This window comes from Electrona antarctica, assembly GCF_951216825.1.
Source record: "Electrona antarctica genome assembly, contig: scaffold_1084, whole genome shotgun sequence".
Lineage (NCBI taxonomy): Eukaryota > Metazoa > Chordata > Actinopteri > Myctophiformes > Myctophidae > Electrona > Electrona antarctica.
In genome coordinates this window covers 1-22,834 of record NW_027638378.1, presented here as the reverse complement: position 1 = coordinate 22,834, position 22,834 = coordinate 1, and the positions used below count along the sequence as shown (strand labels likewise).

General features: G+C 46.1%; 1 protein-coding gene across 1 annotated transcript; it reads right to left on the bottom strand.

Annotated features, from left to right (window-relative positions):
- Positions 1–13,946: 13,946 nt before the first annotated feature.
- Positions 13,947–20,910, bottom strand: LOC306918130 (arf-GAP with GTPase, ANK repeat and PH domain-containing protein 1-like; the record flags this gene model as incomplete). Its single annotated transcript, XM_079531011.1, has 4 exons — positions 13,947–14,039; positions 14,834–14,989; positions 18,676–18,803; positions 20,877–20,910. Coding segments are annotated over 4 exons (411 nt in total), but the record flags the coding sequence as incomplete, so codon positions are not given.
- Positions 20,911–22,834: the final 1,924 nt, after the last annotated feature.

Genomic DNA, 22,834 nt, shown 5'->3' with positions numbered 1-22,834 from the left:
ATGGGTAAAATCCACTTTCCACAGCACTGCCACTCAGGTGTGGAATGCCCCGCCCGCCTTCCCTCAAAACAGGCAGATTACTGGCTTCCTTTAAAACCGGTCTGAAAATGCACCTATCAATGTCAGGTCAAAAGGAGAGAAGGTGACTGCCCAACCTCCTTACCAACCTTCCAATCTTGAATCAATTAAACAAAAAAAAATCACACCTGTGTGAACTGAGTGGTGTAAGGTATTATATAGCCTGATCAGCTGTGGTCTGACGTAATGTCTGACGTAATGAAATCACACCCGTGTGAACTGAGTGACCATAGCAACCATGCGCATTTTTTTGGTACGAACAAACACGTGGACACGTGGACACGTAAACTAACAAAGCCAGTTGTTGGAGTGGTTTACACCACTCAAAAAAAACCTTTAAAACCATAAAACAACCACACTTATCTCACGAGGACCAGGAATATGATCCTCACAATGTGTCTATTGCTCAAACTCTACTATGGAAATATACACGCACGCACGCACGCACGCACGCACGCACGCACAAGAAATCTCATTTTCGGGGGTTAGTGTGCATGACAAAAAAATGTCATCGCGGTCACGATGGCTCCGAGCAGTGACAACCTTTCCCAGGGAGACGATAGTTCCTCCAATCGGTGGGAGGGAAACGGAAGGCGGACCGACCGTGTCAGCCCTCGTTAAAGGGGGGGAGAGGGGGGGGGGCTTGATGGCGGCGGCGCGCGCGCCGGGGTCTTTAATATTCACCGTCTTAATTAGGGGACGCAGTTAATTTCATTAAATTCTTTGGCTGCTAAATGAAGCGGATTATGAGACATCTTTTATTGCAAAGCGTGAAATTACAGCCTGTCCGCTGCCAATGGCGCCGCGGAAACTAATGAATTACAGGGTAAATAACACCCGAATTAACCATCCAATTTAACTCCGCACAAAGCGCCGCGACGAGGCACCGAGGGAGGGAGGGGGACGGGGACGGGGGGACACGAAGGGGGGGACACGGGGGCGAGTGAGGGGACTTGTCAAAACGCAGCCGCCCGCCACCGCCGCTGCCGTGACGACCCCCGCGAGAGACAATTACGACGGCTTGCTAATCGGCTCTTCAAAAAAAAACACTCTCCGGACGTCCCCATGCCGTGCGATACTGTAAACACATTGGCAAGACCCTCAGTATACACATTATATGCAACACTAAAAGCCTTCTGGGAGGTTGGCTGAAAGGTTCGTTTAACCCATTTCGACCTGAGGCCGATTCAAAAAAAAAGTCTTCTAAGTTCTCAGTTTTGTGTGTCAGTGGTGTTCAACCTTTTTAATGTCAAGGACCCCCAGAATTATCTGTATTTGGCCGCCGACCCCCATCTGAAAATTATGTTGTTCCAGGGACCCCCCCAGAAGCACATAGTTAAAACGTTTGTTCTGAAATAATCTGAAGAAATAGCAGACCTATACAAGCTCATAGTGTGGCACTCGGTGCCGGCTATGAGCTTGTAGATCTGCTATTTTTAAATAGCTAAAGCATAACATAATGCTTAAAACACCAAAAAGGGTCAACTCTGAAAAGGGTACCAAATATGACCCACACGGGTCCGTTGGGCTACATGTTGTACCCTTTCATAGTTACAAAGGGATAAACACAGAGGAATTTACTGCCGCATAGCCTATAATAATAATGCATTTTAGTTACAAAACTGACTATATATATTTGAGGGGAGTAATGACCTTTAAACCCTGGCAAAGCATGCCATGTGGAAATCTCTAAAAGAAATCCCATTAAAATGCTGAATACAATTAATTTCATTATGCATCATTATACTGTAGTTTTTTTCCCCCCTTGTTTAGTAACTTTTACAATGAACCCCCTAGGTAGTGTCTGTCTGTCTGTCTGTCTGTCTGTCTGTCTGTCTGTCTGTCTGTCTGTCTGTCTGTCTGTGCGTGCGTGCCGCATTTCTAAGCCAATAACTTGATGACCCATGGACAGACCTATGGAGACACAAAGGAGACTCTTTGTGTCTCCATAGGGAACGACGGCTGGTCATCAAGCTATCGGCTTATTAGGAATGCAACAAAAACAACAAAACATATCCATGAATTCAAGTCTCCATGGGCTGAGTAATCGATAGATTTATTTTTAAATTTGGGGGTAACTGCCTGACTGACTGACTAAAATAAATGAAACACTTAAATTACTAAGTGACAGACTATAGCTGGCTGGCACGTCTATTCCGCTGCAGTAGGTGTCTGTTTAAAATGAACTCGTTAGAAATGCTTCCTCGTGGTTTCGGGGGTCCTGACAGACACATGTGCGAGGCTCCCCTCTCTCTCTCTCTCTCACCGGTAATTACGCTCTAATTAGGAGCGTTAGGCAGATGTCTCGACGAGTCCCCGCGCTGTAAACAGCCTCTGTAAACAAAAGCTGTCCGAGAACCCCCCCCCTCCCCCCGATGCCTCGCCACATCACATCCTCCACTCCGCATTCTGAAACGCAACACAATTAGGCCCCTGTTGTACAACAACACCGTAATACGAGGTGCGAGCATCGGGAATAAAACATGCACGATAAACACCACGACTGTTTAACATCTGAACCGCCATGACTGGATGTGAAGGGTTTGATTATTAACCCATTTTGACCTGAGATCAGATTCTAAAAATGTCTTCTAAATCCTGACAGTTTTCTGAAAAAGCTATGTTTCTATGTCAGTCGTTCTTCGATTTTTCAAAAATAGCAGACCTACAAGCTCGTAGCTTGTAGATCTGCTCTACATTATTTTCACTCTACATTAAACATTTTCTTGGGAAATAGCCGCTCTACTACTGTAGCTGACAACTAGTGGTGTGTACTGGTAATGCATGTTCTGAGCATGGATGGTGGGTGGAGGTGGTCTAGACCAGGGGTTCTCAACGTTTTTGGCCGGGGACCCCTGGAAATGCTTTGACAATGTCTCGGGACCCCTGCCCTGCCCCCTCCCGACCCCCAATATAAATTGACTGCTACAATAACCTTAATAATAGAGACAATACACCATAAATAAATACTGAAACCAGATATAATCATTAGGGAAGGTGTATGCATGTACTATGTGTACTATATGTAAACTCTTCATTTCCATTTTCCAGCCATTCAATTGCAACCCCCCCCCCCCCCCCCAGACCACCTCCACCCACTGCTATGGGGCAGACCATGATGGAATATGAAATATCGGACAGATCCGTCTTGAACACATGACTATAGAGATAGCGTGTGACGATTTGTGGGATCTTTGGACAGAATATGGAGGAGTAATAACCAAAAATGTGTTTTTCAAAAGTCGGCCTCCTGGTGGCGCTATAACAGGCCGTTCTGGAAAACGTGGGGCAGAGGTTCATCGTTGGCATCCAGGGAGTGTGCGCGCAAAATTTGGTGTCGACCGGGTTAACGGTGCCGGAGATTAGCTGTACACAGACGGACGGACGGACGGACGGACGCACACACACACACACGGACGGAGTGCAAAACATACCCTCTCCCCAAGCCTTCGGCCTGGTGGTGGAGACAATTAGAGCTATTCTAAGAGAACAAGCTAGCCTATAAAGCCTGCGGTCTAAATGGCTGCTGTACGTAGAGTAGAGTAGAGTACAGGTCATAAACAACACAGTCAGTCACAGACAACATCACGTCTTAATGTTCTCATGATGAGGACTGAAGGCCATGTTTGAGGGGGGGTTAAATGTGTCCGTGCTACGAGAGGGTAAGTGACACATCTGACCTTATACTGCCCATACACGTTAACGAACCCATTATGTGTGAGGGACCGTGTGTGTGTGTGTGTGTGTGTGTGTGTGTGTGTGTGTGTGTGTGTGTGTGTGTGTCACGTGCACTGCGGTCTTGTGTGTGTTTATTATTTGTTATGATTAGTTTTGTGTTATGAGTAGTATGATGTAGTATATATATATATATATATATATATATATATATATATTTATTGGTTAATATTATGTATATATTTATATGAGGTAACTGGTGGTATTGTTATGGTATATATGTATATAGACCTATCTGTGATATATCTTAGTATATATATATATATCTATCTATACATCTAAGTAGACTTGTTATGAACCATATATTGGAATAGAGAGCGCCTTCTATTATATATGTGTTCTTCTCCACTCCAGGTTCAATTCAATTCAATTTTATAAAGTGTCAAATCACAACAAGTTGTCTCAAGACACTTTACAAACCAACAAAGATCCACCCAGAGCAAGCAATATTGCGACAATGGTAACGAAAAACTCCCCTTTAGGAAGACACGTCAGGCAGAACACGACTCTAGGGTGGGCGGCCATGTGTGTGTGCGTGTGTGTGTGTTTGTGTTCTTTGTGCCTATCTGCGTATAGCATCTGTATCACATTCATGGCCGACGTGTCCTTACACTGTATATACTAGGTCTATTGTTGCTGTCGTCGGGCAGAAAATAATCTCATGTCCGAATTCAAATTTTTCATAAATGAATGCTCTACTTGATGAGACTACAGAAGCATCGAAAGTAGCAGATCCACAAGCTCAAAATGTGGTGCAAAGCCACGCGTTTTGGAGGTGGTCAATCTGCTGTCCTTTGAATTTATTTGAATCGTGAAAAGTAACAGTTTTGGACACATGAGGTGGGCTATAATATACTGTAGGGGTTGAAGTGGTTAACACCCTGAGCGCACAGGACGAAGTTCTCCGCCCTTTCCAATTAGTAACGCCCAGCGCTCAGGACGGAGATTGATCAAAAGGACGGCGATTTATTGATATCAAAACCGATCGCATCGCTCCACAGGCTGGGATCGTCAACATTCAATGTTATTTTCCGGTGGGGACATCATCGAAAATGTTCCCCCCCCGTTTTAGCCGACGAGATCGAAAATCTGAAAACGTGAATAACTCTTGATCTGAATCATTCGGTCCAATTCTAAGAAAAGATTATGTGTTAAGACGGCCCATCGCTGTCCCGTCGCTAGTGACGATAGAATTAATCATACCTCCCGTTGTTGTCGATCGCCTCGAGAGTGTTTTGGCTACATCAAGCTACTTCAGCCACATCCGGGATAACATCCGGTCCGTCGCTGAATGTGCTCCGCTGCTATAAACCGCTGGCCGCTATGATTTAATGGATTAAATAAATAACCCCGGGCGTTCGGGGGTTAAGGGTGTGTTCTAATTGCGGCAGAGTGTGTCTACGCCCAACACTCATTATTAGACCAGGTCCCATCTCACACGGTACGCTGCCGGCTACTGCTGTGCGTCGCCTCCGCAGGCTCGCGGGGGCAAGGCTGTGTGTGTTTGTGTGTGTGTGTGTACGCACGTGCGTGCAAGTGTGTACTTCTATCACTATACTTGTGTATAATGCCCTACAAAGCCTCTAAATGTCTGTGTGTGCGTGCGCGACGTGTGCATTTAATGAGCGCTGCTGTCCTAATGAAGCCAGTCTCCGGTACAAAGGCTTTACGTGGGGCTGCGAGCGGAGGTGCCACCGCGTCACCTTGAGTGGGACACACAGTCACACAGAGCCACTAACCTTCCTAATGAGATCACACACACACGCACACACACACACACACACGTTTAAAGTTACCTTTGAACAGCCACTGCACCGACCGCTGAGTTGCTTGTCATGAAAATCCACTTTAAAACGGTGTAATCGCTTGTTGTAGTGTTGAAAAATATTCCAAAGTGCTGCTAGGCAGGTCTCCCATTGTAAATAATAGGGACTCAATTTCCCATAATCCTTTGCACGCCGGAGCGACGGACCTTTTTGCGATGACGTCATCAAAATGCGTCTCATATCCCATTCTGTCTGATGGATTGCCCGTATGACTTAAAACTGATGGATTAAACAATGAAAACATAACTCGGGCAACTCGCGAATCGCAGGGATAGTGTTCTACAATTAATTAACTCGGGCAACTCGTGAATAGTAGTCAAAGTGTTAAGACCTGATGAGGCCCGTTCTACGAAATGCTTTTACCACAAAAAAACTAAACGAAATTGTACTATAGTTTGTGGGCGACATTTGGTCCTCAAAAGTATAGTAATACAAGTGTGCGCGCGCGCACATGCACACGCACACACACACACACACACACACACACACACACACACACACACACACACACGCAGTGTGAGTCCAGTGCTGTTGACACTGTCTCCACAAGCATCCTCGTGTGTGAGTGTGTGTGTGTGTGTGTGTGTGTGTGTGTGTGTGTGTGTGCCTTTTTTGATTAATTAAGTGGTGATTACAGCGTGTACCTTCAAGGAACCATGCAGACCCTAACACACTCAGACATGTGACAAACACATTAGCACCGTCCCATCCTCACCAACACACACACACACACACGTGCGCGCGCACACATGCACACACACACACGCACGCACGCGCGCACACTAACCAGCAATTCATCATCACACACACCCCGTTGTGGTTTGAAAACGTTCGATATTCAAATATTGATATTTCAGAATGCTGTTGGTAAAACGTTTAATTTGCAGCAGTCTTGTCCCTGTGGCTGCTGCTACACCCACTACTACAGCAGTATTGTCCCTGTGGCTGCTGCAACACCCACTACTACAGCAGTCTGTTACACCCACTACTACAGCAGTCTTGTCCCTGTGGCTGCTGCAACACCCACTACTACAGCAGTCTTGTCCCTGTGGCTGCTGCTACACCCACTACTACAGCAGTCTGGTCCCTGTGGCTGCTGCTACACCCACTACTACAGCAGTCTTGTCCCTGTGGCTGCTGCTACACCCACTACTACAGCAGTCTTGTCCCTGTGGCTGCTGCTACACCCACTACTACAGCAGTCTTGTCCCTGTGGCTGCTGCTACACCCACTACTACAGCAGTCTTGTCCCTGTGGCTGCTGCTACACCCACTACTACAGCAGTCTTGTCCCTGTGGCTGCTGCTACACCCACTACTACAGCAGTCTGGTCCCTGTGGCTATTGCTACACCCACTACTACAGCAGTCTGGTCACTGGCTGCTGCTACACCCACTACTACAGCAGTCTTGTCCCTGTGGCTGCTGCTACACCCACTACTACAGCAGTCTGGTCCCTGTGGCTGCTGCTACACCCACTACTACAGCAGTCTGGTCACTGGCTGCTGCTACACCCACTACTACAGCAGTCTGGTCCCTGTGGCTGCTGCTACACCCACTACTACAGCAGTCTTGTCCCTGTGGCTGCTGCTACACCCACTACTACAGCAGTCTGCTACACCCACTACTACAGCAGTCTGCTACACCCACTACTACAGCAGTCTTGTCCCTGTGGCTGCTGCTACACCCACTACTACAGCAGTCTTGTCCCTGTGGCTGCTGCTACACCCACTACTACAGCAGTCTTGTCCCTGTGGCTGCTGCTACACCCACTACTACAGCAGTCTTGTCCCTGTGGCTGCTGCTACACCCACTACTACAGCAGTCTTGTCCCTGTGGCTGCTGCTACACCCACTACTACAGCAGTCTTGTCCCTGTGGCTATTGCTACACCCACTACTACAGCAGTCTTGTCCCTGTGGCTATTGCTACACCCACTACTACAGCAGTCTTGTCCCTGTGGCTATTGCTACACCCACTACTACAGCAGTCTTGTCCCTGTGGCTATTGCTACACCCACTACTACAGCAGTCAGGTCCCTGTGGCTATTGCTACACCCACTACTACAGCAGTCTTGTCCCTGTGGCTATTGCTACACCCACTACTACAGCAGTCTTGTCCCTGTGGCTGCTGCTACACCCACTACTACAGCAGTCTGGTCCCTGTGGCTGCTGCTACACCCACTACTACAGCAGTCTGGTCCCTGTGGCTGCTGCTACACCCACTACTACAGCAGTCTTGTCCCTGTGGCTGCTGCTACACCCACTACTACAGCAGTCTTGTCCCTGTGGCTGCTGCTACACCCACTACTACAGCAGTCTTGTCCCTGTGGCTGCTGCTACACCCACTACTACAGCAGTCTTGTCCCTGTGGCTGCTGCTACACCCACTACTACAGCAGTCTTGTCCCTGTGGCTGCTGCTACACCCACTACTACAGCAGTCTTGTCCCTGTGGCTGCTGCTACACCCACTACTACAGCAGTCTTGTCCCTGTGGCTGCTGCTACACCCACTACTACAGCAGTCTTGTCCCTGTGGCTGCTGCTACACCCACTACTACAGCAGGCCATGGAGCAGCACTGCTCCATGTTAGGGCTTTAACCCATTTTGACCTGAGATCAGATTCTAAAAAATGTCTTCTACATCCTGACAGTTTTCTGAAAAAGCTGTTTCTATGTCAGTCGTTCTTCGATTTTTCAAAAATAGCAGATCTACAAGCTCGTAGCGCGCCACTCGGTGGCGCGCTATGAGCTTGTAGATCTGCTATTTTTCAATAGCTAAAGCATAACATAATGCTAACACCAAAAGGGGTTCCCACCCAAAATGGGTTAAGCAACTAGTAGACTATTCAACTAGTACCTTGTTAGTACTAGTTGACTAGTTTTCTTTCCCCCCGTTTTTGTAGGACTCAAGATCAGGTAGATTATAGTTATAGTCACCAATGTACACAGTTTTTAAATGTAACTATTATTATAAAAAAAAACATACATTACATAATAGGTAGGCCTAGTTTACTAGTCGACTAGTAAACTAGTCAACTAGAAAAAAATCACTAGAAGTGAAAGCCCTACTCCGGGTATGTATTTGACTAAGACAAACACTCGCTGAGCTAGCATGCACGACGTGTGTATGCACGCACGCACGCACGCACGCACGCACGCACGCACGCACGCACGCACGCACGCACACAAGCACGCACGCACGCACGCACGCACGCACGCACGCACGCACACAAGCACGCACGCACGCACGCACGCACGCACGCACGCACGCACGCACGCACGCACGCACGCACGCACGCACGCACGCACGCACGCACGCACGCACGCACGCACACGTTGTACATTCAAATACAGGAAGCGATAAATGGGGAGTGATAATGAGGGGAGAAACACGTCGCTACATCTTCAACATTAATAGACCCTGCGTGCTGTAAATACACACGATGATCTACCGACACGCGGGCTCTCACCATCACTCTGACTCTCTCTCTCACACACACACACACGCACGCACACACAAACACGCACACGCACGCACACACACAGTCTAATTAGGGAACAGGTCTGTAGTGTGGCTTGCTATCAACACTGAAGGTCAGAGAGACAGAGAGAGAGAGAGAGAGAGTCTCTCCACCACCGTGGGGAATGATTAAATCAATTAGCATGAGTTTCCTCCAGTCTCTGCATGTACCTCAGAGCGTCTGCCCGCTCCGCTTTACCCTGATCTGGGGACAGCCACGGCGCCCAGGTGCTGCTTACCACACTAATTGCTGAATAAACATGCAAATAAAACTGCGAAATTAACGCAACTTTAAATACAATTACCGTTTAATTATAATGCCCGCTTATTACTGCAATCACTGAATATAGTAGTTTTCATGTGTTTTTTCCTCTCCCGACAGGGAAATTGATAACCTGTATACAAGGTACTCTAATGTATAAGAATCAATTTGTTAGGGAGACAAACTATATGAACATAGTTATTTTCACCATTTATTTTCCAACAGTGAAAGGATAAATAATTATTATAATTATTATTTATTTATTTGTATATTTTTGTATTTCTTTGCATTTTAACAACACAAATCTTGTAATCTTGCCAAATCTTGTCCTCGGCACAAAAATATTTTCAGATGAGGGGGTTCCTCGGCCAAAATACATTCATTTGGGGGTCCTTGACATGAGAAACGTTTGACAAGCAGCACCGTGGCAGAGACTTCAGATGAGCGATGCCTCCGCCTTCTTATTAGGCGTAATATCTGGTGTGATACTCGACGCTTCTGTTTTTCAATTTCACGAGTGGTTTTTCCAACGAGGGCTGATTGATTTCAGGGGGGGAATGGCGACAGAGTGTGCATTTCTCCAACACATCTGTTGGGTTTAATTCATACTGTCTGATAGTAGTAGACTCGTTCATTTACTATCTGGATCACGCTCGCACGAACGCACGCACGCACGCACGCACGCACGCACGCACGCACGCACGCACGCACGCACGCAGAGACACATGCAACCGCTTGTAGTCAAACTACCTAAACTCATTGTCAAATATATCTCTCTCTCTCTCTCTGTCAATTTCTCTCTCACGGACACACTCACATGCACGTGCCCACACACACACACACACACACTCAGTGTGCCAGCTCGCAGCCATCATGACGTGCAGTGGGGTGGTAATTAGCAGCTGGTGTAGTGGGACATGTCGCATGCAGCGAGGGAACTGTCCTCCGATGGCAGAAACATCACAGCCGGTATCATTGATTTTCAAAAAGCCTTTGACTGGGTAAATAGGGAGCTCCTTGAATACAGATTATTAACATCAGGGGTAAATGGGAAGTTTTATGCTGCCATTAAGGCCCTGTATCGGGCCCCCATTGCTTGTGTTCAGGTAAATGACTGGATGGTTTCCTACACACTTTGGTGTGAAACAAGGAGATGTCTTGTCACCAACTTTGTTCTCCATGTACGTTAATGATCTAGCAATCGAGATTAGAAACTCTAAATTGGGGGTGGAAGTAGCGGATATGATTGTAGGCATACTTTTGTATGCAGACGACATCATTTTACTTGCCAATTGCGAAAAGGAGCTGCAAAACATGCTCAATATTGTTGCGGATTGGTGTTTGAGGTGGAGGCTGGTGGTAAATATTGACAAAACACAAATTGTTCACTTTAGGAAACCATCTGTAGAAAGGAGTCCATTTACATTTATGTTTGGGAGAACTGCATTAACATACACAAAGACATATAAATATCTTGGCCTCACTTTAGATGAGCATATGAACTTCAAGGAAGGCACTCAGGTTATTTCTGATTCAGCTGGTAGAGCCCTGGGGTCAGTACTGAATAAGGTGAAAGCCTGTAAGGACTTAGGATATTATACATATACACAATTATATCAGTCTTGTGTATGCCCTTTTTCGGATTATGCCTCCGGTGTATGGGGTTTTCCGGACAATACAAGTTGTAACACAATTCAAAATAGAGCCATACGGTCATTTCACAGCGAACGTTTTTAACTCAAATCTTTGCTTCCGGGGGGGTCCCTGGAACTACATATTTTCAGATGGTGGTCGGCGGTCAATTTCATATATTTTTGGGGGTCCTTGACATGAAAATGCTTGAGACACAGAAACATGTGTTTTTCAGAAAACTTCGTTCTCAGGTCAAAATGGGTTAACTAAAGTTTACAAATAATTGTAGCGGGATAATAATATTAATATTCACCTGATGTAGTAGAGTATAAAACAAATGGACGTACTCAAGTAAAGTACATATTTTACTAAAGCACAGCACTCGAGTGAACGTACTTAGATCCCCCCCCCCCCCCCCCCCCCAGTGCTCTCCTAAACGAGGCCCGGCGTTTCTAAATCAAAGCTGCTAGTTTGTTCATTAGCAGATTATTAAACGAGGCCGCGCTGCCGTGACATGAGACCCGTGCGGCGATTAGCGCCATGCTTAATTGCCCGATTTCCTCGTGCTCGGGCTTTCCGTCTGGAAGACGACCCCCTAGACGCCAGCCGCTCCCACCACTGACGGGGGGGGGGGGGGGGGGGGGGGTCTTGTATTTCACCACACATTGCGAGCCAACACTAACATGTGTTGGCTCGGGGGGGGGGGGGACCTTGTATGTACAAAACCTTTTCCAAAAACAGTTCCACGTCGAGTTCACACGATGTTTCGGGACGTTTAGTGCGACACTCTCACGTGATGACGGAGGTTTTAAATGTAGCTTTAAATACAGAGATACAGGGTTTCTCCCTGACATCACAGTGGGGGTGGGGGGGGGGGGGGGGGGGTAGGGGGCTCCTGAGAGGTTGGCAGCTTTCAGAACACATCCTCCTTTCCGTAGGACGTGCAGATCGGCTACTTTACTATAGTACGTGGCATCAGGCACGCGACTGAGCTAAACATCTGACATAAACTCGGATAAACGTCACAATGTCTATTATATATACAGACATTGGCCGTTGTAAGTATAGGAATACAAGTCTCACACACACACACACAGACACACACACACACACACACACACACACACACACACACACACACACACACACACACACACACACACACACACACACACACACACACACACACACACACACACACACACACACACACACACACACACACACACACACACACACACACACACACACACACACACACACACACACACACACCGAGAGGTCCATATGCCAGTCGGCAGCGCCCGCACTTCATTAGGGCCCCTCGACCGTCTCCCCAGCGTCCACTCTCTCTCTCTCTCTCTTTGGAGAGAGAGAGATCCCTACCCACTCCTTAGCTTAATGATCTCATTTCAATCCAAGGGAGAGGCCCCCCATCTAATTGATGTCAAGTGTGCCGCGTTCACTCTTAATCAAGGCACGACGAATCAGAGGGAGAGAGAGAGAGAGAGAGAGAGAGAGAGAGAGAGAGAGAGAGAGAGAGATGTCAGCTGATCACAGGCCTGCTGTTCAGTGCCAGCTCGGCTATTGGACCCTCATTATATCTCCCAGCCTGGCCAGGTGGCCCCTCCCCTCCCCTCCCTCCACTGTGTCCATGTATCCGTATTAACTCTGTAAAATGTACACGTGTAAGCTAACCGTTCGTACATATCGCCATATTTTCACATTTTGGGTTTTTTTCGTAAATGAACGCCCCACTATGCTAAAAAAATAGCAGACCTACAAGCTCATAGCGCGCCACTCGGTGGCGCGCTATGAGCTTGTAGATCTGCTATTTTTCAATAGCTAAAGCACAACATAATGCTAACATAATGCTAAATTAACGCCCCACTACTTGATCATTGCAAGTGTCACACAAAAGCATCAAAAGTGGCAGATCTACAAGCTTGTGGGTCGTCTGCCACTTTTTCAATTTGACTCTTGAAAAGGTTTCTACCCCCAACAGAGACGATGTGTAAATGAAAGGCTACTGTACAGGGAATCTGTGTTGATGTTCGATGTCAGTGGTTGCCCCACACATTCTTTACCTGAGAGCAACTTTCAAAATGACCGGCTCAACACGATCTATAGCCACCTGAAAATAGTTTAAAAAAATGTACCTGAGGGGCTTTGGAATAGTGGCGATGGTTGTTACATAATTTCGTTGCTGTCGGGAGGAAACCTCATAACTCCATTTTTGAGGTTTTTGATTTTTTTCTTTTGGCATAAATCAGTGCTATTGAACACCCTTTACGTCTGTGCGTTGTTTCGAAAATATTGAACCAATGGAAAAGTACTTCAGAGTAGTAAAAAGTGCTTTGGACAAAACCTCTTAACTCCATTGGACCCTCAAAATGTCTGCTAAAGCAACTAACTCCACCACCTCTCCCCCTCTCGTGGAAGTAATTGACAATATATAAAGTCACAACACCAACTTTGATGAGGCTGTATTGCTTTGTTTTAAAAATATTAGGTTTTCTTAATTTCCTGAAAAAGGAAGATTTTGGAGTTATGAGGTTTCCTCCCGACAGCAGAGATATACTGTAAGACAAATTAACTTGGAATGGGAAAAAGAGGGGGGGGATGGAATTGGAAGGTTTTTCTTGTACTGTATATAACTTTTTAATGCTACTGACATTTGTGCGCAACACTATTGAAAACAAAGTATTGCTCTGTGGGTTTGAGCTGACAGGCCCTATTTCATGTCAATCATTCAAAGTCAACGTAATTCAATTGGCAGATGACGTAAACAAGTCCCCAGGACTTACTTGGTGGACGTGTTTTTTTACTGTAGCCCAGCGCTCGCGGTTTTACAGTGCCTCCTTTGAGGAATAAAAGCATTCAATCAGTCCCGTACCTGTTTAATTGGGATGGCGCGGCCGCTCCCGATGCTGTCCGTCCGCCCCTCCAGGCCCTTCTTGTCCTTCTCGGGTTCGCTGGCCTTCCTCGACTGCGGAAGAAAGAGAGAGACGCCACGTTTAATGACACTGAACATGATACCAGGCAGCTACGAAAAAAGGGATCCAACGAGGAAACGCTTAACTACCAAGAGGACATTGCATGAATTGTAATTATGCTACTTTAAATACTACTATGCGTCTTAGTCATAAAAAATTAGCAGGTGCACAGGCTCGCTGTGCTTGTAGATCTGCTATTTTTGAATAGCCAACGTGTAAATGGATTAAAGTGATTGTGATGCTACATCAACAAATTATACAAAATAAATCGCACCCGTGCAAACTGAGCAGTGCAACTATACTTGTATTGTTATAGTTACTGTGCGTGCGTGCGTGCGTGCGTGTGTGTGTGTGTGAGTGTGTGTGGGGTCATTAGGTCGTACTCAGACAGAGGGACATAATGTGAGGTTTATGTGGATAAAGTGTGCGATGAAACAACCCCATCTCACACGAATACGGCGAAATAGCACGGAATTTTAATTCCGTACACATTACACGACTACCGCTTTGACCGCGACCGGAGGCGTGACTTTCACTAGCACGGAAGTGCTATTTCACGGTGTTTTGGGAGGCGTGGGTGAGTTCGGGTTTGCAATTCTGTCAACATCGGGTTACAACTCGGACGGGGCTGAGTCGGTCGGCTCTACCGAACTTCGCAACGCTCGACACGGCAACGCGGTGGCGACTCCCGATTTCACTGTGTTTTAAGGTGAGACTGGGCAGGATGAAAACTATTATGCATGCATTTGCACGTGTGCGTTGCGTGTGTCATGCTGGTTGGACTGACGGTGAAGAGGTTGGAGCGGCGTTTGGACTGCTTGCGGACGGGCGTGGGCGTGTTGGTGGTCTGTGGCACGTCGATGCGCAGCTCCTTCTGACTGGTGCTGGGCGTCGACGGGACCGACGACGAGTAGTCACTCAGGCTGCCGCCGCCGTTACTGGTCTGTGGGAGCACAGACACACACAGTGAAATGTCAATTTAAAAAGTTCCTGAATATTAAAAAATAACGAATGAACCGATGTCAATAGCAATCTGCAGTGTTTCTCGCCCCTAAAATGTAATGAGGAAAAAAAAAAGGTTTTGTAAATCTGAATTCACACAACACAATCGTACATTATGCGAATGTGTTTGTTAATTTTGACGACAGCTTGGAAACTGTGCTCGGTGCAATATAATGAAGGAATGGAACTATTTGCTTCTTTAGTTACTATAATTTACCATATTGTTTCCTATTCCGGGTTACATTCCATGGTTTGGGCAATCTCAATAATAATCGTTTTTTTTGTTTTTTGTTTTCCAATGCCAATAAAGTTTGAACTCTGAAAACAGTTAAACTTCTAAGCATCTGCTGTACTTACTAGGCAGTGGGGGAATGTTCTGGTCCCTGGGGGGGGGGAAACTACTTTTACTGACTCACCCAGCGGATGGCTGCTAAAGCCCAAAACCACGCTGACGATTCGCCATGCAACTCCTTGCAAGTAACCAGTGTTGATTTCGTCGACTAAAACTAAGACGAAAAATGTTCGTCGACTACCTTTTTTCGCTGACTAAAACTAAGACTAAATATATTGACAATTTCGTCAACAAATACAAAACAGACTAAAATGTTGTTTATTTAATGTCATTTTACACTTGCTTGCATGCTGAAAATAGCAGATCTACAAGCTCACAACGCGTTGCGCCTTATGATATTTAGTCGACTAAAACTAGACTGAAACTAAATTAAAACAATTCAAGAGACTCTGACTAAAACTAAAATCAAAATGTGCCGCCAAGAACAACAGTCTCGCTCACCACCACCATCATCATCAGTCAATGCATCCAGCCATTGATCACAGTTCGTTTAGCTGCATGAACTATGACTTCACTCTGCCTTTTCTAATCGCCTCTCCCACTCCTAATCAGCGGCCCCCCCTTAATGCGTGCCAATACTCTCCATCTATAACGGGTGGGGGGTGGGTGGGGGGGGGTCGGTCCGGTGGTCCCAGACAGACATGACAGTAATCAGCCCAGCTTAAAGACAAGGCGCGCATCGGGAGAGGGAGGAGCCTTTTTTCTTTTTTTCTCCGAGGCGGTGGGAAGATAAACCGGGCTCTCTGGGGGGGGACGGGGGGGGGGGGCGGGAGGACGCCAGCACCACCCTTTACGGACAAGCTGAATGATGCGTTTTTAATGAGAAATCCATGCGGGATTGAGTGGTGTGGATCGAACCACAGAGGGAGGGAGGGAGGGGGGGAGGCTGCTTAATCGTTGCGTGTGTGTGTGTGTGTGCGCGCGCGCGCGTGTGTGCGCTCGCGCATGCATACGTGCATGCACTTTGTGACCATTTGCGTTTTTCACCTGCTGCTTGTGTCCGCACTGTCGGTATCACAGGTAGGTCAACGTTACATTAATGACTGCAATCGAATCACGCGTTTAATAACGTTGTGATTGTTTGTGTGTATGAACTGCTTGTGCATACACTGTATCTGTCAGTGTCGATGCGTGTGCGTGCGTGTGCGTGCGTGCGTGCGTGCGTGCGTGCGTTTGCATGTGTTTCATTCACTTATGGTTTCACTCAAGGAATGATGTGTGAGCTAGCTTCCCCCGAAAGGATGATTAACTTTTGGGTAAAAAAGTTCAAAAGGTGATCAAGGTCAAGATTACCTAATAATCATCATAATCAGTCACATCTCAAGAAGGGGCAGAAGAGAACACGATACTTTATTGGTGACAGATCGCCAGAAAAGCACCCGGACATTTATAAAATCCAATAAAAGTTTGTACTGTTTCTCATGTTTTGTGGGGGGTTTTTTAAATGTTTTTTTGTGGCTTTCGCCTTTATTTTTTATATTTTTTATAGAGGGATAGACAGTTGGCTGACAGGAAATGGAGGAGAGAGATGGGGGGTGACATGCAGTAAAGGCCGTCGGGATCGGGAGTCGAACCCGGGGCACACTGCCAGACTTGGGCTACCAGCCAGGGTGCCTGGACCGCTGAGCCACGGCCCAGGCCCATGGTTTCGTGTCTTGTATGACAGAAACTAAAGATAGGGTTTGATGATGTGTTGGAGACAGTCCTCATAGGAGATCATATCAAAAGTTAGAAGTAATCCTCACTCTGTGCCGTTAACCCATTTTGGGCGGGATCCCCTTTAGGTGTTTTAAGAGTAATGTTATACTTTAGCTATTGAAAAATAGCAGATCTACAAGCTCATAGCGCTATGAACTTGTAGGTCTGCTATTTTTGAAAAATCGTGAAAATGTGACGCAATCGTTGAATATATATTCTTTCAGAGCGAATGTTTTTAACTAAAATCTTTGGTCCCTGGAACAACATATTATCAGATGGGGGTCGGCGGCCAATTACAGATAATTCTGGGGCTCCTTCACATTAAATAGTTTGAGAACCACTGACATGAGTTTTTCAGAAAACGGTCAGTATTTAGAAGGCATTTGTAGAATCGTCCTCAGGTCTAAATACAAAGGAATAGTAAAATGGATAGTTCCAGTCCTTACTACGGTATGATTATGATTGAACGAGAGGCGCTCAACGTCGTCGTAAAGCACTCTATAAACACACGACTGTGATCACAATATTACTGCCACAAACAAATTGGCCACGATGTACCTCAGCTCAGTATTCACTCCTTTCACATTTACTACAGCTACTTTAAATATTGGTTTACAACGTTCAGCAGCGTCCAAGTTCTTATGGGAATCTGTTTGAACGGGGAAAAAAACGTTGCATCATAAACTGTTTTAATTGGGATATGTCTATGATTTATTCATGTAGCTGTGTTTTCGTAACCTTTTAATAAAAGCAAAAGCCATATTTCTGTCTGTCTGTGGACACAGAATAACTTGTCAACAGATGGTCAGACCGTACTGTACATATATCAGTAATTCTCGACGAGTCCATTTGGTTCCATTTGTGTACCCTCAGAGTAACAGACCTGTAAGGGGCCAATGTTGGTTCCTAACTACCAACCACTTAGCTGAGGAGGACGCCCTGGAACCCTCTTCAAGGACCACGTTAGGGCGTACATTTACAAAAAATAAATAATAATAATAATACCAAAAGATAGAATACGGAGATGAGAGGTTCCTTGAAGTGAGCAGTGGCGAAATATTCCGCCTATGGGAGGCTTCTCTGACGCCGAGGAAGACTCCCATAGGCGAAATATTTCGCTCACTTACTTAAAGGAGCATTCAGTGATTTGAAAAACCACCCAGTCCGCCCCGGTAACAAAATGTGCACATGCACGCTCTACAGTGGGGGGAAGTGCAACAGGCCAACAGCATGTGCACCAAGGCCCGCCCCCACTCGATCATGATTGGAGGAAGGCCCCTCTCATCCTGATTGGATGACGGTTTTGCCACCCACCAAAACTGAAACTAGGGTTTTTTGACCCCAGGGGCTCACTGGGGACAGGGAGGAACTCCTTATATGGTCAGCACACTCTATAGTAGGGAGGATTATCCAGAAAAAAAGAAAAAATAAGTGATATTTGAATTAAGTCAAATCACTGAATATACCTTTAAGGAACCATGGTTTCTAAAGAAAGCTTTCCGTTTCTGCCCGACAACAGCGATATATATACGTGTATTCATGCGTGTGTATGTGTGTGTGTGTGTGTGTGTGCTCACCTGGCTTATGTGCACGGCAGAGACCTGCGTGGAGCAGACCGAGGAGTGGCTGGGGGAGTTGGGCAGAGATTTGCACGGACCAATGGACAGCTGCTGCTTCTTCCTGGTGGCCACGATCTTCTGAGCAACTGTACACGCACACACGCACAGAGGAGAGAGAGAGAGAGAGAGAGTGTCCATTAGTTCTCATAATGCTGAGCTTGGCCGCCCCATTGGTCACATCATTCCGCTATTCATCTGACATGCGTGCGCGCACAGGGGACACGCGTGTGGCCGTGCACACACGCGCACACACACACACACACACACACACACACACACACACACACACACACACACACACACACACACACACTTTATCATGGATCCATCAGTTGGCACCTAACAGCTACAGTGATTATTCTACCATTATCACACGAGAGAGAGATAGAGAGAGAGAGAGAGAGAGAGAGAGAGAGAGAGAGAGAGAGAGAGAGCGTCTCCTCCCCTCGTGGACAGGGATCGGGTCAAAGAGCAGAAAGGACGGCGTCAATCAATGAGGACACCAATGAACTGCATTGATCTTCCCGGCCCCGCCCCTCGGCCCCGCCCCTCTCTCTCTGAAACCTCCACCAGTCTCAGTCAGAGGACGAGGTCTTTCCTGACTGTATCATGAAGATATGTGTGTATTAAAGCCATTAGTAGCTGACCGAGGGCGATTCTACAGTTTTCTGATTCTATGTCAGTGGTTCTCAAACTATTTCATGTCAAGGACCCCTAGAATTAAATTAATTTGACCCCCATCTGAAAATATGTTGTTCCAGGAACCCCCTCAGAAGCAAAGATTTGAGTTAAAAACGTTCGCTCTGAAAGAAGATACATTCAAAGATTTGTGCCACATTTTCACGATTTTAAAAAAATAGCAGACCTACAAGTTCACCGGATTGCGCAACCGCGCTGCCGTCCACCTCCCTTTATACAGGCTGACTAAAAAGCTGAATAACTCGAAATCTATACGGAGCTCACCATGGTTTGGAGAAAACGCGCGATGTTCGGAGGTCTTTGCTGATTATCCGGTGATCTAGATGGGAACATTGGCGCTTTCTAGAGAGTAAGGATGGCTTAATTTTAGCTCACTAGCATTGACGCTATTTATTCAGCATCTAAGATGGCCGCCCAAACAGGATGTGAATCTAGCGTGTGTCACACTACAAACGGCTCGGCAGTCCACCAGGTGGCAGCAGATGGCTTGAGGATTCATTTCATGGTCATTCTGTCCTGGCTTTAATGCATGTATGACTGTATAGTGCATACATGGGAAACTGGCGGCCCGGGGGCCACATGCGGCCACCAACATCACTTAATGTGGCCCTCAGGTTAATATCACAATACTGATATATTATTGATTTGAAAACATGACCCGCTTTAATTACTTCTGTCTAAATTATAGTAGCTTAATGAGTAGTATTATTAAAATGTTATCTCTTTTTTATGTCCAATGTATTTGTATTTAGTTTATAAAGTTAATTTAAAAAGAAAATTTAGTTATTACATACGTATAATTAAAGTCATTTGAAAGGCATTTGAAATTAAATAATGTTACTTTTCAGGATTCCAATTGAAAAATTGCAAAAATAGCTGATCTACAAGCTCAAAACGCGTCACACGCGTTTTGAGCTTGTAGATCGGCTATTTTTGCTAGAACAGTAATATGCAATGTGGCCCCTCTGGAGTAAGTGAGGAAATATAGTGGCCCTATCCATCGTCAAAGTTGCCCACCCCTGGTATAGTGTATGAAATATAGAGTGATCACAGTCGCTCTGTTAATTCTCAGCCTATAAGACAGTCGGCCATCTCCCCCCTGCGTGTGCGTGCTCTCTCTCTCTCTCTCTCTCTCTCTCTCTCTCTCATGCAGGGCAGGCTCGGCCCCGTCATAAATCTGATCAAAGGGGAGACATTTCCATTAGGATAAATGGCAGGCCTCTCACAGGAGAAGCGAGATTGATGGACAAAAGGTAAATCGTATTAGCTGTGCAGTTTAAATATTTAACACTGGCTTATCATAACTGTTCTTAACACTTAAAGTAATATACAGCCCTGGTCAGCACTGTATATATATATATTATGTGTGTGTGTGTGTGTGTGTGTGTGTGTGTGTGTGTGTGTGGTGGGCATGTATCATTGAGGCTAGAACCGCTGGGGCCCGGTCTGTCATTGGCCACCTTCCGTCCAATCGCGGGCCGCCAGTGTGGCCATGTGGGCCAATCAGCAGCTGAGCTACAAGACAGCAAGACGGCAAAATGAGTGTGGATAGGTTTTTAATAGTACTTAAGTTAACGGAAAATGGAAAAAAGAAGTATAGGCCTATATATCTTTTCCTTTAAAATAAAAAAATCTCTAAATTCATGAGTCCAGAACCGCCCCGAAAAGGCCTCTGCCCGGGCTCTGGACAGCTCTGCCCAGCATCCATATATGGAGCTGGCCTGTTCTGACATTATTCTGACGTCTGCATATACTCCATATTTGGGCATGCCTGACAAAGAACTCCATATATGGGCATAAAAAGCGACACAGACATACTGTAATATCTGGGTGGGGGGGAATGCATTTCCAACTTGCATCGTTCCAAGTAGGCCAGTGCCCCAATGGGCACCGCTAAAAAAAACACGTTATATATTTATTTATTTTCTATAATGAAGTTTTAAAGTTTTACCGTAGAATTCTTTTTCCTCTTCTAGTCAACAGTAAAAACAGTGTAACCTTTCCCCCCCATCTTTAGTTTTTACCATAGTATGTTTTGGTTTTTTTGTGACTCCATGTCTTGGGTCTCTAACCAGAGAGTGGTACACGGAGGCGTGGCACTGCCCTTGGCGCTGGTGCCCCTCTCTCACCTGGAGGTAAATGTTTATGACTGACTCCTCATTAACGAAGCCCAGGGCTTTAACGAGCCCAATTAAAACAATGACTTCATCTTCGGACCACATGAAACGCACGCTGTTTATTGGGACCGAGATAATGGAGTTCTGGAGCCTGTGTGGCCGCGGGACACGCTCCGTCCACACGCCGTTAACTCTCTCCTGGCTTTACTTCACGTAGAGCCTGGATCAAAGTTTGACTCTCTTGCACTTAACGCCAGTGATAGCTAGGCTCTATATGCACACTTTGCACAGCAGCCATATTGGACAAAAACTGGGGCCTCTTCCTTACCTCAGTCACAGGTTTTACCACTTATACTAATTAAGATTCTACAGTAGGGCTTTAAGCAACTAGTCGACTATTCAACTAGTCGACTATTCAACTAGTCGTCTATTCAACTAGTCGACTATTCAACTAGTCGACTAGTAAATCCACTAGTTGACCTGGCTGGTACTAGTTGACTAGTTGATAAGAAAACATTTTTCAAAAAAAGTACCCCCCTCCCCCCCCCCCGTTTTAGTAGGCCTCAAGATCAGCTAGAATGCTAGATTATAGTCACCAATGTACAAATAAATGTACAGATATTATTATTATACAAAAAATAAGAGCGCCCCTCACTTCACACGGGGCACTAGTAAAATCAGACCCGTCTGAAGTGAGTGAGTGCTGTGCTGTGCTGTGCTGTGCTGTGCTGTGCTGTGCTGTGCTGTGCTGTGCTGTGCTGTACTGTACTGTACTGTACTGTACAAGCCCTCCTCCCTGGCCTGTGTGTGTCTGTGTCTGTGTGTTAGGCTGTGCACCACCAAGTGTGGTGGTGAACAAACGCTATAACGCAATTTCCGTGCTCTGACACAGCCAGGGACACAGAGACAGACCCAGGGACCCAGCCACACACATAGCTGTCTATAGGAGTGGTTGCACCACTCAAAAATCACTAGAAGTGAACGCCCTATACTCTAAAGTGCTATGTACACCAAACTTTTAGGGGTCTGAATAGGGATGTCCCGATCACATTTGTTTTGCTCCCGATCCCATTCCAATCATTTGAAAATGACGCGATCGGTCGCGATCTCCGATAGCCGGATCCGATCGGGACAACCCTAGTTCCATTTGCACTAGATTTAAAATAAAACATACAGAAGTAAGACATATTAGAGATACAGGGTTTATGCCCGACCGCAACTCAACTCATCTGGACTCCACGTGCTAAGTGGTGATCATTTCATCTCACCAACTGTAAAATCTCACTGCATAGTTAGTGGTT